Source organism: Gadus chalcogrammus, chromosome 9, assembly GCF_026213295.1.
Source record: "Gadus chalcogrammus isolate NIFS_2021 chromosome 9, NIFS_Gcha_1.0, whole genome shotgun sequence".
Classification (NCBI taxonomy): domain Eukaryota; kingdom Metazoa; phylum Chordata; class Actinopteri; order Gadiformes; family Gadidae; genus Gadus; species Gadus chalcogrammus.
In genome coordinates, this window is record NC_079420.1 from 6,031,933 (window position 1) to 6,047,756 (window position 15,824).

At 41.8% G+C, this 15,824-nt stretch overlaps 2 protein-coding genes across 2 annotated transcripts; both read left to right on the forward strand.

Moving 5' to 3' along the window:
- The first annotated feature begins 1,774 nt into the window (after positions 1 to 1,774).
- yars2 (tyrosyl-tRNA synthetase 2, mitochondrial) lies at positions 1,775 to 8,277 on the forward strand. The gene is made up of 5 exons (XM_056599522.1): positions 1,775 to 2,645; positions 3,113 to 3,280; positions 3,740 to 3,895; positions 5,889 to 6,059; positions 6,894 to 8,277. The coding sequence occupies exons 1-5, from the start codon at positions 1,852 to 1,854 to the stop codon at positions 7,051 to 7,053; spliced, it is 1,449 nt and encodes a 482-aa protein (XP_056455497.1). The 5' UTR covers positions 1,775 to 1,851; the 3' UTR covers positions 7,054 to 8,277.
- Positions 8,278 to 8,394: 117 nt separating this feature from the next.
- On the forward strand, positions 8,395 to 13,165 carry cdkn1bb (cyclin dependent kinase inhibitor 1Bb). The gene is made up of 3 exons (XM_056599523.1): positions 8,395 to 9,169; positions 9,459 to 9,582; positions 10,574 to 13,165. The coding sequence occupies exons 1-2, from the start codon at positions 8,713 to 8,715 to the stop codon at positions 9,569 to 9,571; spliced, it is 570 nt and encodes a 189-aa protein (XP_056455498.1). The 5' UTR covers positions 8,395 to 8,712; the 3' UTR covers positions 9,572 to 9,582; positions 10,574 to 13,165.
- The last annotated feature ends 2,659 nt before the right edge of the window (positions 13,166 to 15,824 follow it).

Here is a 15,824-nt window from a genome sequence, read left to right on the forward strand (position 1 = left end):
CAAATTGCCTGCTAACTTTATCAGCGGCGTTAAAGCAATTTGAATAATCTTTGGTACATGGAACGTGTGGTTCCTGGTGATTTTTCAGATTAATTCTGTGCCTTATCAAATGGTCATGCCATAAAACTTCAGAGATTAAAAAAAGAAAACTACATTTTGTACACATGGTGTCCTCTAACAACATATTGCCATACATGGTCCTTGGACCACACAATGCCCGTTTTTTTTATAATATAACAATTATTTTCGACATGAAATGAAAAAAACAATGCTACAGATTTGAGTCCAGCTTAAGTTTTTGGTCAAGGCAACCCCACTATCAATCAAGGTCACATTTGCAAAGCGGAGTAATGGGCCTCAATAACCCGGCAGCCATCTTGGTTCTAAATGATGGCTATGATGGTGTTGAGAACCAAGATGGCTGAAGGTGAATAAGAACTGTTCGTGACCTAAACCTAAGAAGGGACTTCTTGCTCAAAGGTCTACAGGATGAAGCAGTGGTATCTGCTTGCCAAGCGCCCGTTATGTGTTTATCCGACAAGGGACTTTTGTGGTATATCAGGGAAACGTAGTCTTTCTTTGTTTTTAACAGAAGCTAGCTCAGGACATAGTGCTGTACTGTTTATCTGTCAAGTGGGTTTGTACTGCGCTGCCTTAACAGACCACTATCATACAGCAGCAATAGTGCTTAATGCAATGTTATAGCTCGTATATTTTCATAATTTCTTAACTGACCGTGAAATGTACCTGGGTAGCAATCATAGGAAGCAATTTGATTTGTTGTATGTAATTGTATTTTTTTTTCTTCGATTTTATGGCATTAATGCAGTGGTTTTTTTTGTGACTTTGTGTAACGCAAAGGAATGATGGATTCTATCTTTGGGTGTTATGTTCATGTGTACTGTTCATGTGGGTTTGAAAAGCAATACTGTAAATGTTTGCCGATTGTACATTAGTGATTTCAACAATGAAAGAGATTGATATGGATTGATTTTCAAAATAAAATAATTTGAATATCTATGATTGGGGTTTTATGAATTGAACAGCAATGGTATTTGACGGGCCATCTTCATCTTTGATGCTGATATTTACAACAGCCGTTTCATTACTCATTCAGCCAAGGTTTTTATCCAACAACTAAGCCCACATTTCATTGCACAAGACTACATTGCTGTCAACAGCAAGTCCTCCATAAAAAAATTATATATGACCTATACCTATGTACGTTTTTCCATAATGCTTCAACCATGAAATGTGAAATTAATAAAATCAATAAATGATTTTCACAGAAAAATGTAGAGGGTATAATGGACCTGAATAATGGAAATTATAGAAGTATAAAGTATACAGATATACATTAGTACATAGATCATAGAATACATCTATGGACTCAACCAGCTTAATGAGGTATATACTTGGGCTCTGTACAATATATTTGAAATAAACCCAAAATATGTGCTGCCAGTTAACACTATTACTTATGCAAGAAATATCTGTACATTTACCTGTATATTTACTGTATATTTGTCCTGCTAAGACACCGTTGTGAATGAAGGCCAAAATAGCCTTGACAGCAGTGCCATCTGCTGTTATGAAGTAAGCACTGTACCACGTGGTACTACATTTACACAACGCTCAAATATGAATAGAAGGTCCGGTTCATTCTCGACCACACACATCTCCCTTTTACCATATTTCTGCACAAAATAATTGTTCAGACCATGAAAATAACTGTTTTTATATTGCAACAAAATAAATGGTTTATTCCTATCGTTTGTGTGTGTTGATGTGTCAAGAGGGCTATGGACACTTTGTTTTGACTCCTCCCATTGTCTCGTCACACTGTCCAATATGGCGGCGTCCATGGCGAGGACCTGCTCCCGGTTGTTTCGCTTTCAATCATGTGTTCGTCGGAAGCTATCGCCTCGTTATTTGGCCTTCAACGAGAACTTCCACAGTTCCCCTGCCTTGCACAGTGGACTGCTGCTATCGTTGAACAAACGAGGAGTTTTGAAGGAGTCTTTCCCCGAGGACGCTGCGCACGATCAGCTCGCCCGTGTGCTGGAGTCCGGCGGTCAGACGGTTTACTGCGGCTTTGACCCCACGGCCGACAGCCTTCACGTGGGAAACCTGCTGGCGATCATTGGCCTCCTGCATTTCCGAAGTGCGGGACACCATGTCCTCGCTGTTATCGGCGGGGCTACTGCTCAGATCGGAGATCCGAGTGGGAAGACGAGTGAGAGAGAGCGCATCTCTGCTGACACCCTTGAAGGGAACACACACAGCATCAGGGAGAGCATCCAGAGAATTTTCACCAATCACGAGTTGAACTTTCATGACAGCAGCGCCAAGAAAAAGATGGGCACAGTGACTGTACTCAATAATATGTCCTGGTACAAGGACTGGAACGTAGTGGGCTTTTTGTCGGAGGCTGGAAGACATTTCCGAATGGGGACGATGCTCAGTCGCCACAGTGTGCAATCAAGACTCAAAAGCGAGGATGGCATGAGCCTGACCGAGTTCACATACCAGGTGTTCCAAGCCTATGACTTCTATCACTTGAACCAAATATATGGCTGCAAGATCCAGCTCGGAGGCAGCGACCAGCTAGGCAATCTCATGTCTGGCCACGAGTACATTCGCAAGTAAATGACACATACGTTTCCATATAACGTGTCTTTCATGGGAATGAAAGAAAAAAGGAAGGCAGTTTTTTGTCTTGGGCATCTGTTAAATATAACAATATAAGCCTAAACTGCCAAAAGACTAACATATCTGAATCCTGGTGTACAATTTGTATGATATTCGAAATGTTACCCTAACCCCTGTTGTTGAGAATGTGGCCTTTGTATTCAGTCATTCAGCAGACGCTTTTATTATCCAAAGCTAAATCAAGTTTCTCCAGAAACAGCTCAATAAGGAGCGGGTGCTCTAGAATGTCTTCAGGTTAGACTGTGGACATTGGGGATCAATCCCAGTACCTTTCTTTTGGTAGGCAGCAGAACCCCCTAGCCCCCAACTGAATACCCTGTCCATCCACATCAAATTCTGCGGGTCATTTCATACCGGACAACGCTGAACCATGATAATCACTGCTTCTTCTCTTCGACAGAGTGTGTGGTGAGGAGGTGTTTGGGCTGACCCTCCCCCTGGTGACCAGCTCGGTGGGGGACAAGCTGGGGAAGACGGCCGGGAACGCCGTGTGGCTGAACAGAGAGCGGACCACACCGTTTGAGCTGTACCAATACTTCCTCCGTCAGCCTGACAACATTGTCGAACGGTGGGTAGTTGTGTTAGACTTGGTACCCCAAGCCCGTTCTGCCGGCGATTTGAATTCGCCCTGCAGAAGGGTCTGGAGAAGAGCAATACCCTTCATCCTGCTTACGATACGTTTTTGCGGGAGCCAATCACCATGCTGGCTTCTCCCCCTGGTGACGGCAAGCAGCCAATCGTGTACAGAGTCAGTTGAACTAGGCCGGTTGATCACGCCTCTCATGCTGAAGAAAATGACTCAGCTCTCCCAGACCAACGTGCAATCTACGATTGAGCTTATAGTTGTGTGGTAGATGGTGGAATAGTTGATGGTGGAATAGTTGCCATGGCCATTACACACCTTGACGAACACAAAATGTGTTCGTCAAGGTGTGTAATGGCCATGGCGGTGTTGGTAACTTGTTTGGGGGATGCTGCTGGTTCTGTGGATACGTGTGTGGTGTGATGTGTGTGTTTATGTCGGCAGGTACCTGAAGCTGTTCACCTTCCTGCCCCTGGGGGAGGTGCAGGGGCTGATGGAACAGCAGCGGCTGGACCCGGGGAAGAGGCTGGCCCACAAGCGGCTGGCGGCGGAGGTCACCAAGCTGGTGCACGGCAAGGAGGGCCTGGAGAGCGCCAAGAGGTGAGCTTGGAGAGGACATTTTGATTTTGCTGTTGACATAGCCCCCGACTATGTTAAACTGCATAAATGTCGAAGTGTCTCGGTGCCTTATGCTTCTAGCAACGTTTTGTAGGTACATTTCGAAGCTTTTATACATTGCGAGGTTCGGCCACAAAGGGTTAAAATAAGAGGCAGCAGGAATGTCACATTTACTACAACCGCTGCCACAGTGAGGTTGAGTTTCTGAGATTGTAATTGAAGGTTGTGGTTATCGCCTTTTTCTTTATTGTTTATTTTTATTAGTTTTTTCCAGGTGGAAAGCGATGGAAATAGCGAAACAATGTAGTTTGGGTCTGCATTATGCGATCAGATCAAACAGGTAAAACCTAAGTGGCCACCCACCCTCACACATGATTGACAGGATGGAGCTGTCAAACAGCTCTCAGGATGTCTTTCTGCACAAGGTTGTCAATCATCAAGCTTCCAGTAGTGCAGACACTGGTGTATTACCTTTGTGATGCATTTGTGTCAAGTTAAGTCTTTTGGAGCAATTTACGTTACTAAAATGAGTCTAGCTGTAGTTCTATTCTTTACATTGATTTGATTCATACTTTCATAACATGAATATAGTTTTACGTCTTTTTCCTTCATACTTTCACAACATTAATATAGTCTTTACATTGATTACATTCACACTTTCACAACATGAATATAATCTTTATTTTGATTATTCACACTTTCAAAACATGAATATAGTCTTTACTATGATTTCTTTCACACTTTCACAACATGAATATGGTCTTTAGGGATCACAGCATCCCTCATTATTCGCCAAACCGGCCAGTTGCACTCTAAAAAAACACATGCAGGTTTTTTGTGTGAGCAGGGAGCTCCCCTGTAAACCACCGCTTCAATTCACATTCACTAAGCAGAGGACATGTGGGTCGCAATAACGCATAATCAACAGGTGACCTGGTAACCATATCCAAAATCCCAGGCGTTGCATGCAGTAGCCGTATTTAATCTATAGGGGGCGTTATCTACAATGAAAACCAATCCCAACTCATCAAAGTGGTGTTAGGGTTGGGACTCTTCTTAAACAATGCGTAGACTCTTCCATTTCATGGCACCTGATAAACATCTATTGTCAATGGCTTCAAAGGTTTAGTTTTCCCCTTGGAAGGGCATGAATACATTGTGAACATGAATACATGGTGAACTATCAGGAGACAGAATTAAGCATTATGAAGGTTTTACTAGATCCCCAATGCATACTCTATCCATCCTTTTACTTGCAATTAAGGTAGGAAGCCGGTGGGTGTTACTGCGTTGTGTAACATGGTAATGGTGACACAGCAAAAGTTCCTAGTCTTGCATTTTTGCTTCTCTACTCTCTGTGCAGTAATTGTTTTTTAGAATGGGTAGTGCAGCCCTTTAACCTGTTTGTAGCTACTACGATATTCTTGCGCTTCACTTGTGATTGCTGTCATTCATAGAACCTGTATGCAAGTCTTCAGATGCACTTACAATTCATGTACCGGTAGTTGATATTCAGACTCTGTTTATTAGAAGCTTTCCTAGTCACCCTGTGCAAGCCTTCAAAGTCCCGCTAGGGCAGGGGTCACCAACACGGTGCCCACGGGCACCAGGGCGCCCGCAAGGCCCATGTGAGGCGCCCGCAGGCCGGTTCTCAACATAGCACAACTCATTCTTGAACAACCTTTTCCCACCTTTTTTAAATCATTGTTGATAATTATTGTGAGAAATCATTAACATGATCAGTGTCTTCACATAGATGATTATCATTAATCAATAATAATAATATATAACTAAAGGCAAACTGAGCAAATTTGTTATTTCAGAAGTGTATCAAACTGGGTGCCCTTCGTATGACGAAGTACCCATGAAGTAGCTCTGAGGTTCAAAAAAGGTTGGTGAACCCTGCGCTAGGGGTACCCTTACCTCCATTTGTGAACCACTGTGCTGTGACTGAATGTAAGGCCTTGGGTTGCAGGTGCACCAACGCGCTGTACAACAGCAGTGTGCAGGCCCTGGAGCAGATGAGCGAAGAGGAGCTCCAGGAGCTCTTCCACCAGGCCCCATTCCACGAGCTGCTGCTGGAGCCCGGCTCCACGGTGATGGACGTCTGCCGCCGGGTCCAGGCCGTCCCCGACGGACCCAAAGGGTAGATAACGCCGGCTCGGCCTGTCTTGTGTGTCTGTCTGGCTCTCTTGCGGTCTCTCTCCCTCTCTGTTTTTCTCTATGCATGATTCTCTCTGGCTCCAACTCTTCTCGCCTCGTTCTCCCGCTATCTGCCTCTGGCTGCCTCTTTTTTATTTTTTTATTTTACCTTTATTTTACCAGATAAAACATTAAGAACAGTTTCTTATTTACAATATTGATCTGGTCCAAGAGGCCCCACCAGAAATAAAAGGTACAAATAACAAAAACACAGGCATGACTAATTTAGACAAATATAAAACGGATATACAAATACATAGCCTATGTACAGAAAGAAAATAGAAAACACCAATGCACTATCAATAATAATAATCTTCATCTCTGTCCATCTCTGTTTCCATCGCACACTCAGTCTGTCAGTCTGCCTCTCTCGCTTTCTCTTTCTCTCTCTCTCTCTGTGTCTATTTCCCATTCCTCTGGCTCTCTTCATCAATTCTCTATCAGCTTTACATATAAATCTAACTTTTTTAACTTAAGTTTCTACAATGCTACAATTTCTGGAGTACATGGGGAACAACACCAGAACAAGTAACACGAGTTGAGAATAACAATAACAACTCCGAAGCGCAGAGATACAGGAATCAAGCTATTATTATTTAACAGCATATAGCTTGCACTGTGGATATTCTTATCTGCTATACCACCACCTTGCAGCAGCACACATATTTGTTGAAAGGAATCATCAGTGTATATTTTCATTGAAGAAAGCGACAATGAAGCAAAATGAAGCCCCCCACCTTGCTGACTACGTTGATTCTGCCCGCTGTCGCTTCCGCAGGTACCGTATGGTCACGGAGGGAGCCGTATGGATCAACCACACCCGCTCGGACAAGCCGGAGCAGGTCTTGATACCCAAGGTCCACGTCCTGTCAAATGGACTGAGCCTTCTCCGGGTGGGCAAGAAGAACTTCTACATCATCAAGTGGCTCGGACTATGAGCTGGAAAGCCTCTTAGGACAACCGGGGGGGGAAAGAACAAGCTCACACTCCACAAGATTTTCACTCTGTTGGACTTAGCGTGGAGGTAGGGATGATTAGTCCTGGCTGGGCCAACAGTTGAACAATGATAAATGGATGGATGGGTGGAATGACAGACAAAGATGTTGAGTCAAATTGTTGGCCCATGCACATGTATTACATGTGTTAACGTATATATATATATATATATATATATATATATATATATATATATATATATATATGTATATGTGTGTATATATATATATATATATATGTGTATATATATATATATATATATATATGTATATATGTATATATATATATATATATATGTATATGTGTGTGCATATATATATATATATGTGTATATGCATGTATATATATATATGTATGTATATATATATATATATATGTGTATGTGTGTGTGTGTATGTGTGTGTGTGTGTGTGTGTGTTTAAGTGTGGCCCAGATTCTTGATTAAAAAAATCTATTATGATGTTACGGTTGTATGAAATAGGATGTTTTTACATAAATTGGAATATTAGTAGCAGTTCTCAAACATTACCACTAGTGGGCAGTCTTGTTCCAGATATTGGAAGCAGGCAAAAATTGCTTGGGTTGGCTTCTAGGGAGAGAAGTACTATTTCCCCCAAAAAGGATACGCCTAATAATTGTTTAAAAGGTAATATTTCTGTGATATATTTATTGATGATAGACTCTATCCATTGTATCATGAATCCGGAAATATAATCTAATTTGACCACTTGGTTGTATTTTTCCATGGACTGAAGTTGTATCCCTAGATTAGAACTGGTATAATTAAATTAAACTGTTTTTACAATAATTAATCTATTATCATTTGTAAGTCATCTATATATTTTTATCTGAGATCTTTGTCAAATTTATTAAATAATTGGTTTCAACTAAGCAACATTTGAAGAAAGGAACACGTTTTTTAATGTGTTTGGCATAGGACTCATTCGACCTGTCGAACTCGACCCTACTCTAGAGAAGCGATGTCCAGTTTCTAAACGTAAATTTTTTTTGTCGAGGTATTTATATTTAGACAATGGGTACACTTACGATGGATTATTAATTACCGAACAAAATGTTATGTACATCAATTTATAAAGAATTCTTTGTCCGGGGTAAATTATGTCAAGTTGCGTCATACTCCAGTGTGTTTTGTTGATCGTGTCGTGACTCTCCAGCGTGCAGCGTGATCACCTTAAGAAAAGTGGGCGGGCTGAAGACCTTTAACCAATGAATCCACTCTCCGGGTTAAATAGCTTTCCGTGTCAATCATTTTCCCCCAGTCAGCCTCCCCTCAATCCCAAGTACATCTCTCAATCGCCATATTGGGTACTGAAAAGGTTTGCCTGCAATTTCTTTCCTCTCACTACGGAGCGGAGTGGACCGACTGGCTACGTTTTGCTGCACTGGGTATTCATGTTCAGTGAAGACAACCATTGCTCGCTTTGCCATTGCGGCGCTCACCGTTTTTGATCTAGACATATGCATGACATGCGTGCATTTCTGTTGATCTGTCGTTTTACGCGTGTGTTGGATTTGACTGAGCGAATACGAAAAACGCATTTTGAGTGTTAATATCTGGACGCTCTCCGATCTCTTGGAAAATGTCAAATGTTCGTCTGTCGAATGGGAGTCCGACGTTGGAGCGGACGGATGCCCGTGTGTCTGAGCACCCGAAACCGTCCTTTTGCAGAACTCTTTTCGGCCCCGTGGACCACGAAGAGTTAAAGAGGGAATTAAAGGGACATTTCAAGGAGATGGAAGATGATGCCTCTGCAAAATGGAACTTCGACTTCGCGAACCATAAGCCGCTGAAGAACGGGAGGTTCAAGTGGGACTTGGTGGATTGTAAAGACCTTCCCGATTTCTACAACCAACCTCCTCGCTCGTCGAGATCGTCGACGTACTCCACTGGGAATAACAACGTGGATTTTAACGGGAATCGTAGTTGTGGTGGGATGGGAAGTGCCCGGCCGCCCCCCGCAGAGAGCGAGCGATGCGAGAGTCAGATGGACGGTAGCGAGCAGAGCCAAGGACAGCGGAAAAGACCTGCCTGCAACGGTGAGCCCGGTGCCCCGAATCATGCCCAGAAAGCCTCACACCCAGCTAAACGTCTCCATACAATTAAAAAAAAAAAAGAAAAAAAAAAAAAAAAGGAAGCTCTCGGCCTAGAGATGTAATTGAGAATAAAACCCTTAAATAGCTTTCTTTCAGTGAAAGACGATAAAGATGGAAATGTATTTGTTTTTATTATAAATGTCTAAAAATCAGGCTACTTCCAGCTGTCTTTGTGTTGAAAAAAGCATTTTCATATAGTATATTAAATCTTGCAATCTTTTTTTTTATGCAGACACTGCGCCCCAAAGTAAAAGGTCATACACAAGTTCGGATGAAGTTCGGCAAAACGTGACACGTTCGGCCGAGCACACACCAAGAAAGTCCAGTCCCAAGACACAGACGTGAGACCGAGAAAGGTAAGAAATTACAATTCAACTTGTTTTTGTTATCGTGTATGGAATCGTAGGAGTTCTTAATGGTTATATATCAGTCTCCTCACGTTAAGTTATTCTAGCGGTTTTTTTCCCGATTCGTCTTTTCACAGCTGTTGTGTTTAAATCCCCTAACGCCTATTGGAAATCCGACTTAGTCTAACGTTTTAAGAGTCGAGTGTCATTGGTGCTGTTCACCGACTGCTCGATAATCAACCAATCACTCGAATATATTTAGTACTTATTCGTATCGTGTCTAACGCCCCCGACTATGTCAAACTGCATAAATGTCTGAGTGTCTTCGTGCCTTATGCTTCTAGCAACGATTTGTAGGTACATTTCGAAGTTTTTATACATTACGACGTTCGGCCACAAAGGGTTAAAATAAGAGGCAGCACGAATGTCACATTTACTACAACCGCTGCCACAGCGAGGTTGAGTTTCCTCCAAAACTGTAAACAAGTCCTGTGAACAACACTATAGTAACACGTCAGCAACCACTGCCCCCACGACCAGGAAGAAAGGGGCTGGTCTCCAATGGTAGTAGATCCAAGGGTCCGAACGTACAGTCAGTCACCAGCCAATCAGTGATTGCTAGGAATGCACGTTTTGAGAGGTGATTGGTTGTTAACCGAAAGAGGTACAGCCCTCAGCTTTGGATCGAGCAACTATACTGTCTCTGAACGCACTGCATAGCCTACACAGCAGATAATGCCCCATTGCAACATATGCCTGTTCGACCAACGTGAAAACCCCCTTAGGCTTAATGAGCGAACCTTAGAAGATAAGAGTACTAGGCCTATGTTTAGCGTTTAATTTGCATTTTGAACAAATGCACCAGCTGTCAGATTAGTCTATTACTCAAGGATGCATTGATGAAATTACATGAATCCTTATGCATGTTAATTTTTAACAACTAAATGTAATGTTGCATGAACATTGAATTTACTAAACTGATAATGTTTTTGTCCATCAGATCTGAAGATGTATTTCCCCTTTGGTGCGGGAGAGAGAGCTCAGTGTTGGCCGACGTGGAAGAGGAACTACACAACAGAAACATATCAACTCTCCTGGGGACGGGGGGAGGGGCACTGAATAGAAACACTAAAGTTGTGGCACTCAAATTAAAGTTACTGCCTCTAAAAGCAGTGTATGTAGCAGTGTGCAATTAGGTTGAAATTCCCTTTTTGCTCTTTTTCTCTGTGTGTCTGTGTGTGTGCGCGTGTGTGTGTGTGTGTGTGTGTGTGTGTGTGTGTGTGTGTGTGTGTGTGGGTGTATATACATATATTTCTCTCCAAATGTAGCACATAAGAAAACATGATATGAAAGCAAATCCTTTTATGTAAAAAAAAAAGTGTGAATATTGATTTGACTTGAATTGCAGTGTAGTTTGATGGTTGTTTTTTTTCCCTCCAAATGCTGTTCCCTATATTTTGCCTCAAGACGATTTGACTTTGCCATGGTCTCCATTTTACATTTACATTTAGGGCATTTAGCAGACGCTTTTATCCAAAGCGACTCACATCAGTTAATACACACATTACATCCACATCCATTTGCCACCCAAACAGGCTTCTGAAGTGTTATCTCAATAGGTCACCCCCTCGTAGTCTGCAGTGAAGAACGGTACCAATGTAGCTCCTTTCTTGTTTCTCGTGGTCGCTTCCTTTTTTTTTTTTTTTTTTTGCATTTTCCACGGCCATTGGCACAAAGTGTCAACACAAAAATACAGGTTCTCATTTCACTTTTTTTTTTCCAGCCCCTAGAAGATCAATACAGCATTTATTTTTTTTATTTTTTACAAATATCTATAACATGTAATGTTACATCCTTTGCTGTAGTGTAAAATTGTGTTTCTCAAACCACCTAATATTTATTATGTCAAAGAGCTGTTATGGTATTGATTTAAATCCTGGAACGTTATATATTATTATTATTATTATTAATATTATTTCACTCTCAAAAAGTTCTCCCATTACTTTGTGACATGTTCAGGTGCATGTGACTACCCCCTGTAGAATTGTGAGGTACTTTTATGCTGAAGGAGACAACATAAACTGCACAGGTAGTGTTTTTATTTTAATTTTATTTTTGTTCAATATCATGCCATCCCCCTGTCCCTAGGACTTATCTTGTTGCTGTTTTAATTATATATTTTTTGGAATAGGAGCTTTTATTTTCAAAACGAGATGACTGTCCTACAATGCCAAATACATGGTTGCTCCGGTATGGCTGCCACAGCCTGTTTGCTCCAGATTTGACTTCACATTGTGTTCCTTTGTGATAACCTACAGAAAATCCCCCCCCCCCCCCAATCCTATCACCAATTGTGGTTGATAGCCTGCTGAGGACGCACTTATATTGCATCTATAAGCCCCCCATCCCCCTTCTCCTATCTCTCTGATTATTTGCATAAGAAATGTGTTTATTCAAAGAGACCAATGTTCACCTGGACGGAAGTTGAAATGTGTGTCTCAGAAAAGCCACCGTGCCTGTGTATTTATGTAAATCTTTTGCAATGTACCTAAATGTACATAACTTTGTAAAAACACTGAGAAATTATACTAACTTATTTATGTCAAGCTTTTTTTATGTAGAATAAAATGGGTTTTTTGATCACGGTTATCCAAAGTGGCATTTACATTATTATAATGGTATTTTGTAAAAGCATATTTTTGGTAGTTTTTCTTATAAGGTTGCAAACTGAGCCTGATACAATATTTGATGTGCATTTTGTAATGTGTGGTTATAAAATATGTTGCAATCAATTAAAACAAATTTAAATCTAAATCTACACATTGTAGGCTATTTGTTGTGACACTTGCACTCATGTCCAAAAAGGCACAGACAGTTCTACATATTGCATGCCGTGTTTTCACGGACTAAAAAAGAAAGACATGTAAAAAAAATAATATATATATATAACAGACAAACGGCATAATAAACGCTTTGTTACTTTTCGAAATTTGATTGAGGTCACAGAGGGATTTCAAAGCAATGAGACGGCTCTGCAGAAATGACACCGTATCAATCGGCCAGTACTTTTGAGCGGGTTGCGTTGATTGATGTCTTGGCTATCCAATCATATTTGCACTGCAGAAAGCAGACCACTTGTTGCAGCCAGTCACATTCGCGTGCCGGTTTTTGAAGTTGACTTCTCTTAGGAGTGGTTTCAGGGAAGAAGTGCAACCGCAAAACGCGATTCTTTTCTCTTTAAGGTAATCTTTATGTATATTCATAACATTTAATATTTTAGAGAGAACATCATGCTGGCATTTGAATGGGTGTATCCGCGGGCGCAGAACCGTGCGGGGACGCGGAGAGAAAAATATACATTTGTGTCATGTTTAATGTTGGGCGTTTGTCTTTTCAGATTATATTTGAGGTGATAACTGAACCCTCTACGGATGAGAGTTTGCAGCGTTTATAAACGAATTTGCACATAGGACTTTCGCTGTTTTTGTAGACCATGACAAAACATCTGTTTCTATAAAGGGCATTTTCTAAACCAATCTGAAATGAACAATGACTAAACATGTTTAAGATAAGTGTCCGTGTAGCTTCGTTACGTTTTGTATTTCATCTATATATATATATACAAACACATTGTTTTGCGGTGTACATTATGTGGATGGTTATCCTTTCGGTGAAATTAAAATAATAAAATACAAAATAAAGGCAGCTGTGGGGTTTATTGCTCAGGTGCACTTGCCTGCTCAGCAGTTGCTGGAGAAAGCCGTCTGAACATTTGTATTCTGGCTGTTGCTATGTTGATAAAATCAGGGGATCCAAGTAGATGATCTTCAGATCAAAAGTCCAGGAGGCCACTTTTAAAATACTGTAATTCTTCTCTGGCTGGGACCAGAGACATTTGCATCGACATAGCTAAATAGCCCCTAGCCAGAACATCCTATGAAGTTGTTTCACATATAAAATATATAATCGTGAGGTATCTGGATACAAACCCATACATCCCCTGAACTTAGAGTGGAGTCAGTTTTGTTCATCTTACAACAACAACCTCTGTGATTCAGAATAACATCAGTCTCCCTTTGTCCCTTCTCAAAAAATAATTAGAATCCACAGAGATGTTCCCACCCAATGACTTCCTCTTTTGCTAACTCAAGCTGAGTGCCCCTACCACAACAACAACAGGAAGACACCTGCAACGTTTTATAATGTGTGTGTGTGTGTGTGTGTGTGTGTGTGTGTGTGCGTGTGCGTGTGTGTGTGTGTGCGTGTGTGCGCGTGCATCTGCACATGTGTGTGTGCGCACATGCACAAGAATGTGTGTGTGTCCTGTGTGCACATGCACATGTGTGTGTTTAAGTATGTGTCTGCATTAGGGGGAAGGGGTTACCCTGGGGGTGGGGTGGGGTGGTGTTCTGAAGTGTGCAGGTGGGTAACCCCAGTACGGCCACAGTCCCCCCCTTCCCCCCACTCCTGGCCTGCTCCATTGTCCCAGTGTGTGGCTCTTTGTGTGGGGGGCCTTTGTGAGGGACCAGGCCTTGCCACTGTTGTGTCTGGGTCTTCTCAGCCTAAACAAAGGAACACGTCTAGGGACCCTACCCTAACCCTACCCTGCCTAAACACCAGACAGGTCTGACTGACTGACTTACTGACTGACTTGGTGGGTAAGTGACAGGCTTGAACTGACTGCATCGGTGGATGGGTGTATAGCAGCTTGACAAGGAGTGTGATCGTTTGACTGACTGTCTTGCTTTTTATGAATATCTATATCCATCTTCATCTTATTTTCATTAAAACTCCATTGCACAAAAGGCTATTGGCCTCTTGAAACCCTGTTGAGATAAGTGTAAAACATCTATTCAGAAAAAGTAATAACAACATTACTATGGTATTTTTATATGAATTTTGTCATTGCTGTGAGAATGTTATTTGCAGAGGCCCAACTCCTGAAAAATGTAAAAGGGAAAAATAATATTGCTAATATTTTTTAAATATTTTTCTTTTATTATATTTATATTTTTAATACAATTCTAATTATGCTGCTAAACTGGCAACTGTTGCTGGTAGTGTTTGTTACTGTTGCTATTAACTTAGCTTTCAGTTTCCTTATGCAAATAGAGATACTATTCTTCTCACTGCAATAATTGGTAATTTATGACAAATATTACGCATTGTTTAATGCTTAAATTAGTAAATATTAAAATAAATAAGTAAATATTTTTTATAATTATAAAAAATAACTTTTGTGATATGTATATAACACAAAAAATAGTAATACAATTTCAACTATGTTACACTCATGAATCCATTTTCACAAAAGTGTCTCACATTTATTCCAGGTCTTATTCTTCGTGTGTGCAAATGGTCAACAGGATATTTTATCAATACCACTAATACCATCAGCAGCATCTGTACTTGCTGTTAAGAATTACAAAGAAGGAAATCGTTCAAATCAGTATCTGAACTGTCAATCGAATTACAGTAAATGGTTAAAAAAAAAATATATATGTCAGGAAACCCCGCCCCCCACCTCGAACCATTTCTTTTAATTGCTTCCTTTCTCATGCAATCTGCCACCACAGCCTGTCACAACCAGCATGATGTGTTGTATTCCCGTCCGGCGGTGACGACAGATGCAGGAAGAGTAGGACGTTTTTCTGCAGAACCCAAACGTCTGCAACGTCAGAGGAGTGTGCCAAAACCCTGTGAATTCACACTTCCTCGTGTACCAACAGAAATAGGTTATCTTTTCCTGTTAACCACTGCGGCACTTAATATAAAGCCACAGGTTCCTCTGCATGTAGCCTGCCCGGGCCGCAACCCACGTCAGCAGGCCGCTCCCCTGGCACCGCCGCATCCGACCCGGGGTCGAGCCCGCGCTCCCTCTGCATCTCTCTCTTTCTCGCTCCTTCTCTCTCTCTGCCTCTCGCTCCTTCTCTCTATGCCTCTCTCTCCCTGCCTCTCTGTCTCTCGTTCTCTCCCTGCCCCCCCCCCCTCTCTCTCTCTCTCGTCTCTCTCTCTCTCTCTCTCTCTCTCTCTCTCTCTCTCTCTCTCTCTCTCACTGCCTCTCTCCCTGCCTGCCTGTCTGTCTCTCACTTCTCTCTCGCTCTCTCACTTCATCTCCCTGCCCCTCTTTCTCTCTCTCTTCTCCCACACCCTACCCCTCTCTCTGTCTGCCTCTCTCCCTGCCTGTTTCCCGCTCCCTGCCTCTCTGTCACTTCTCTTTCGCCTTCTCACTCCCACTCTCTGCCTCTCTC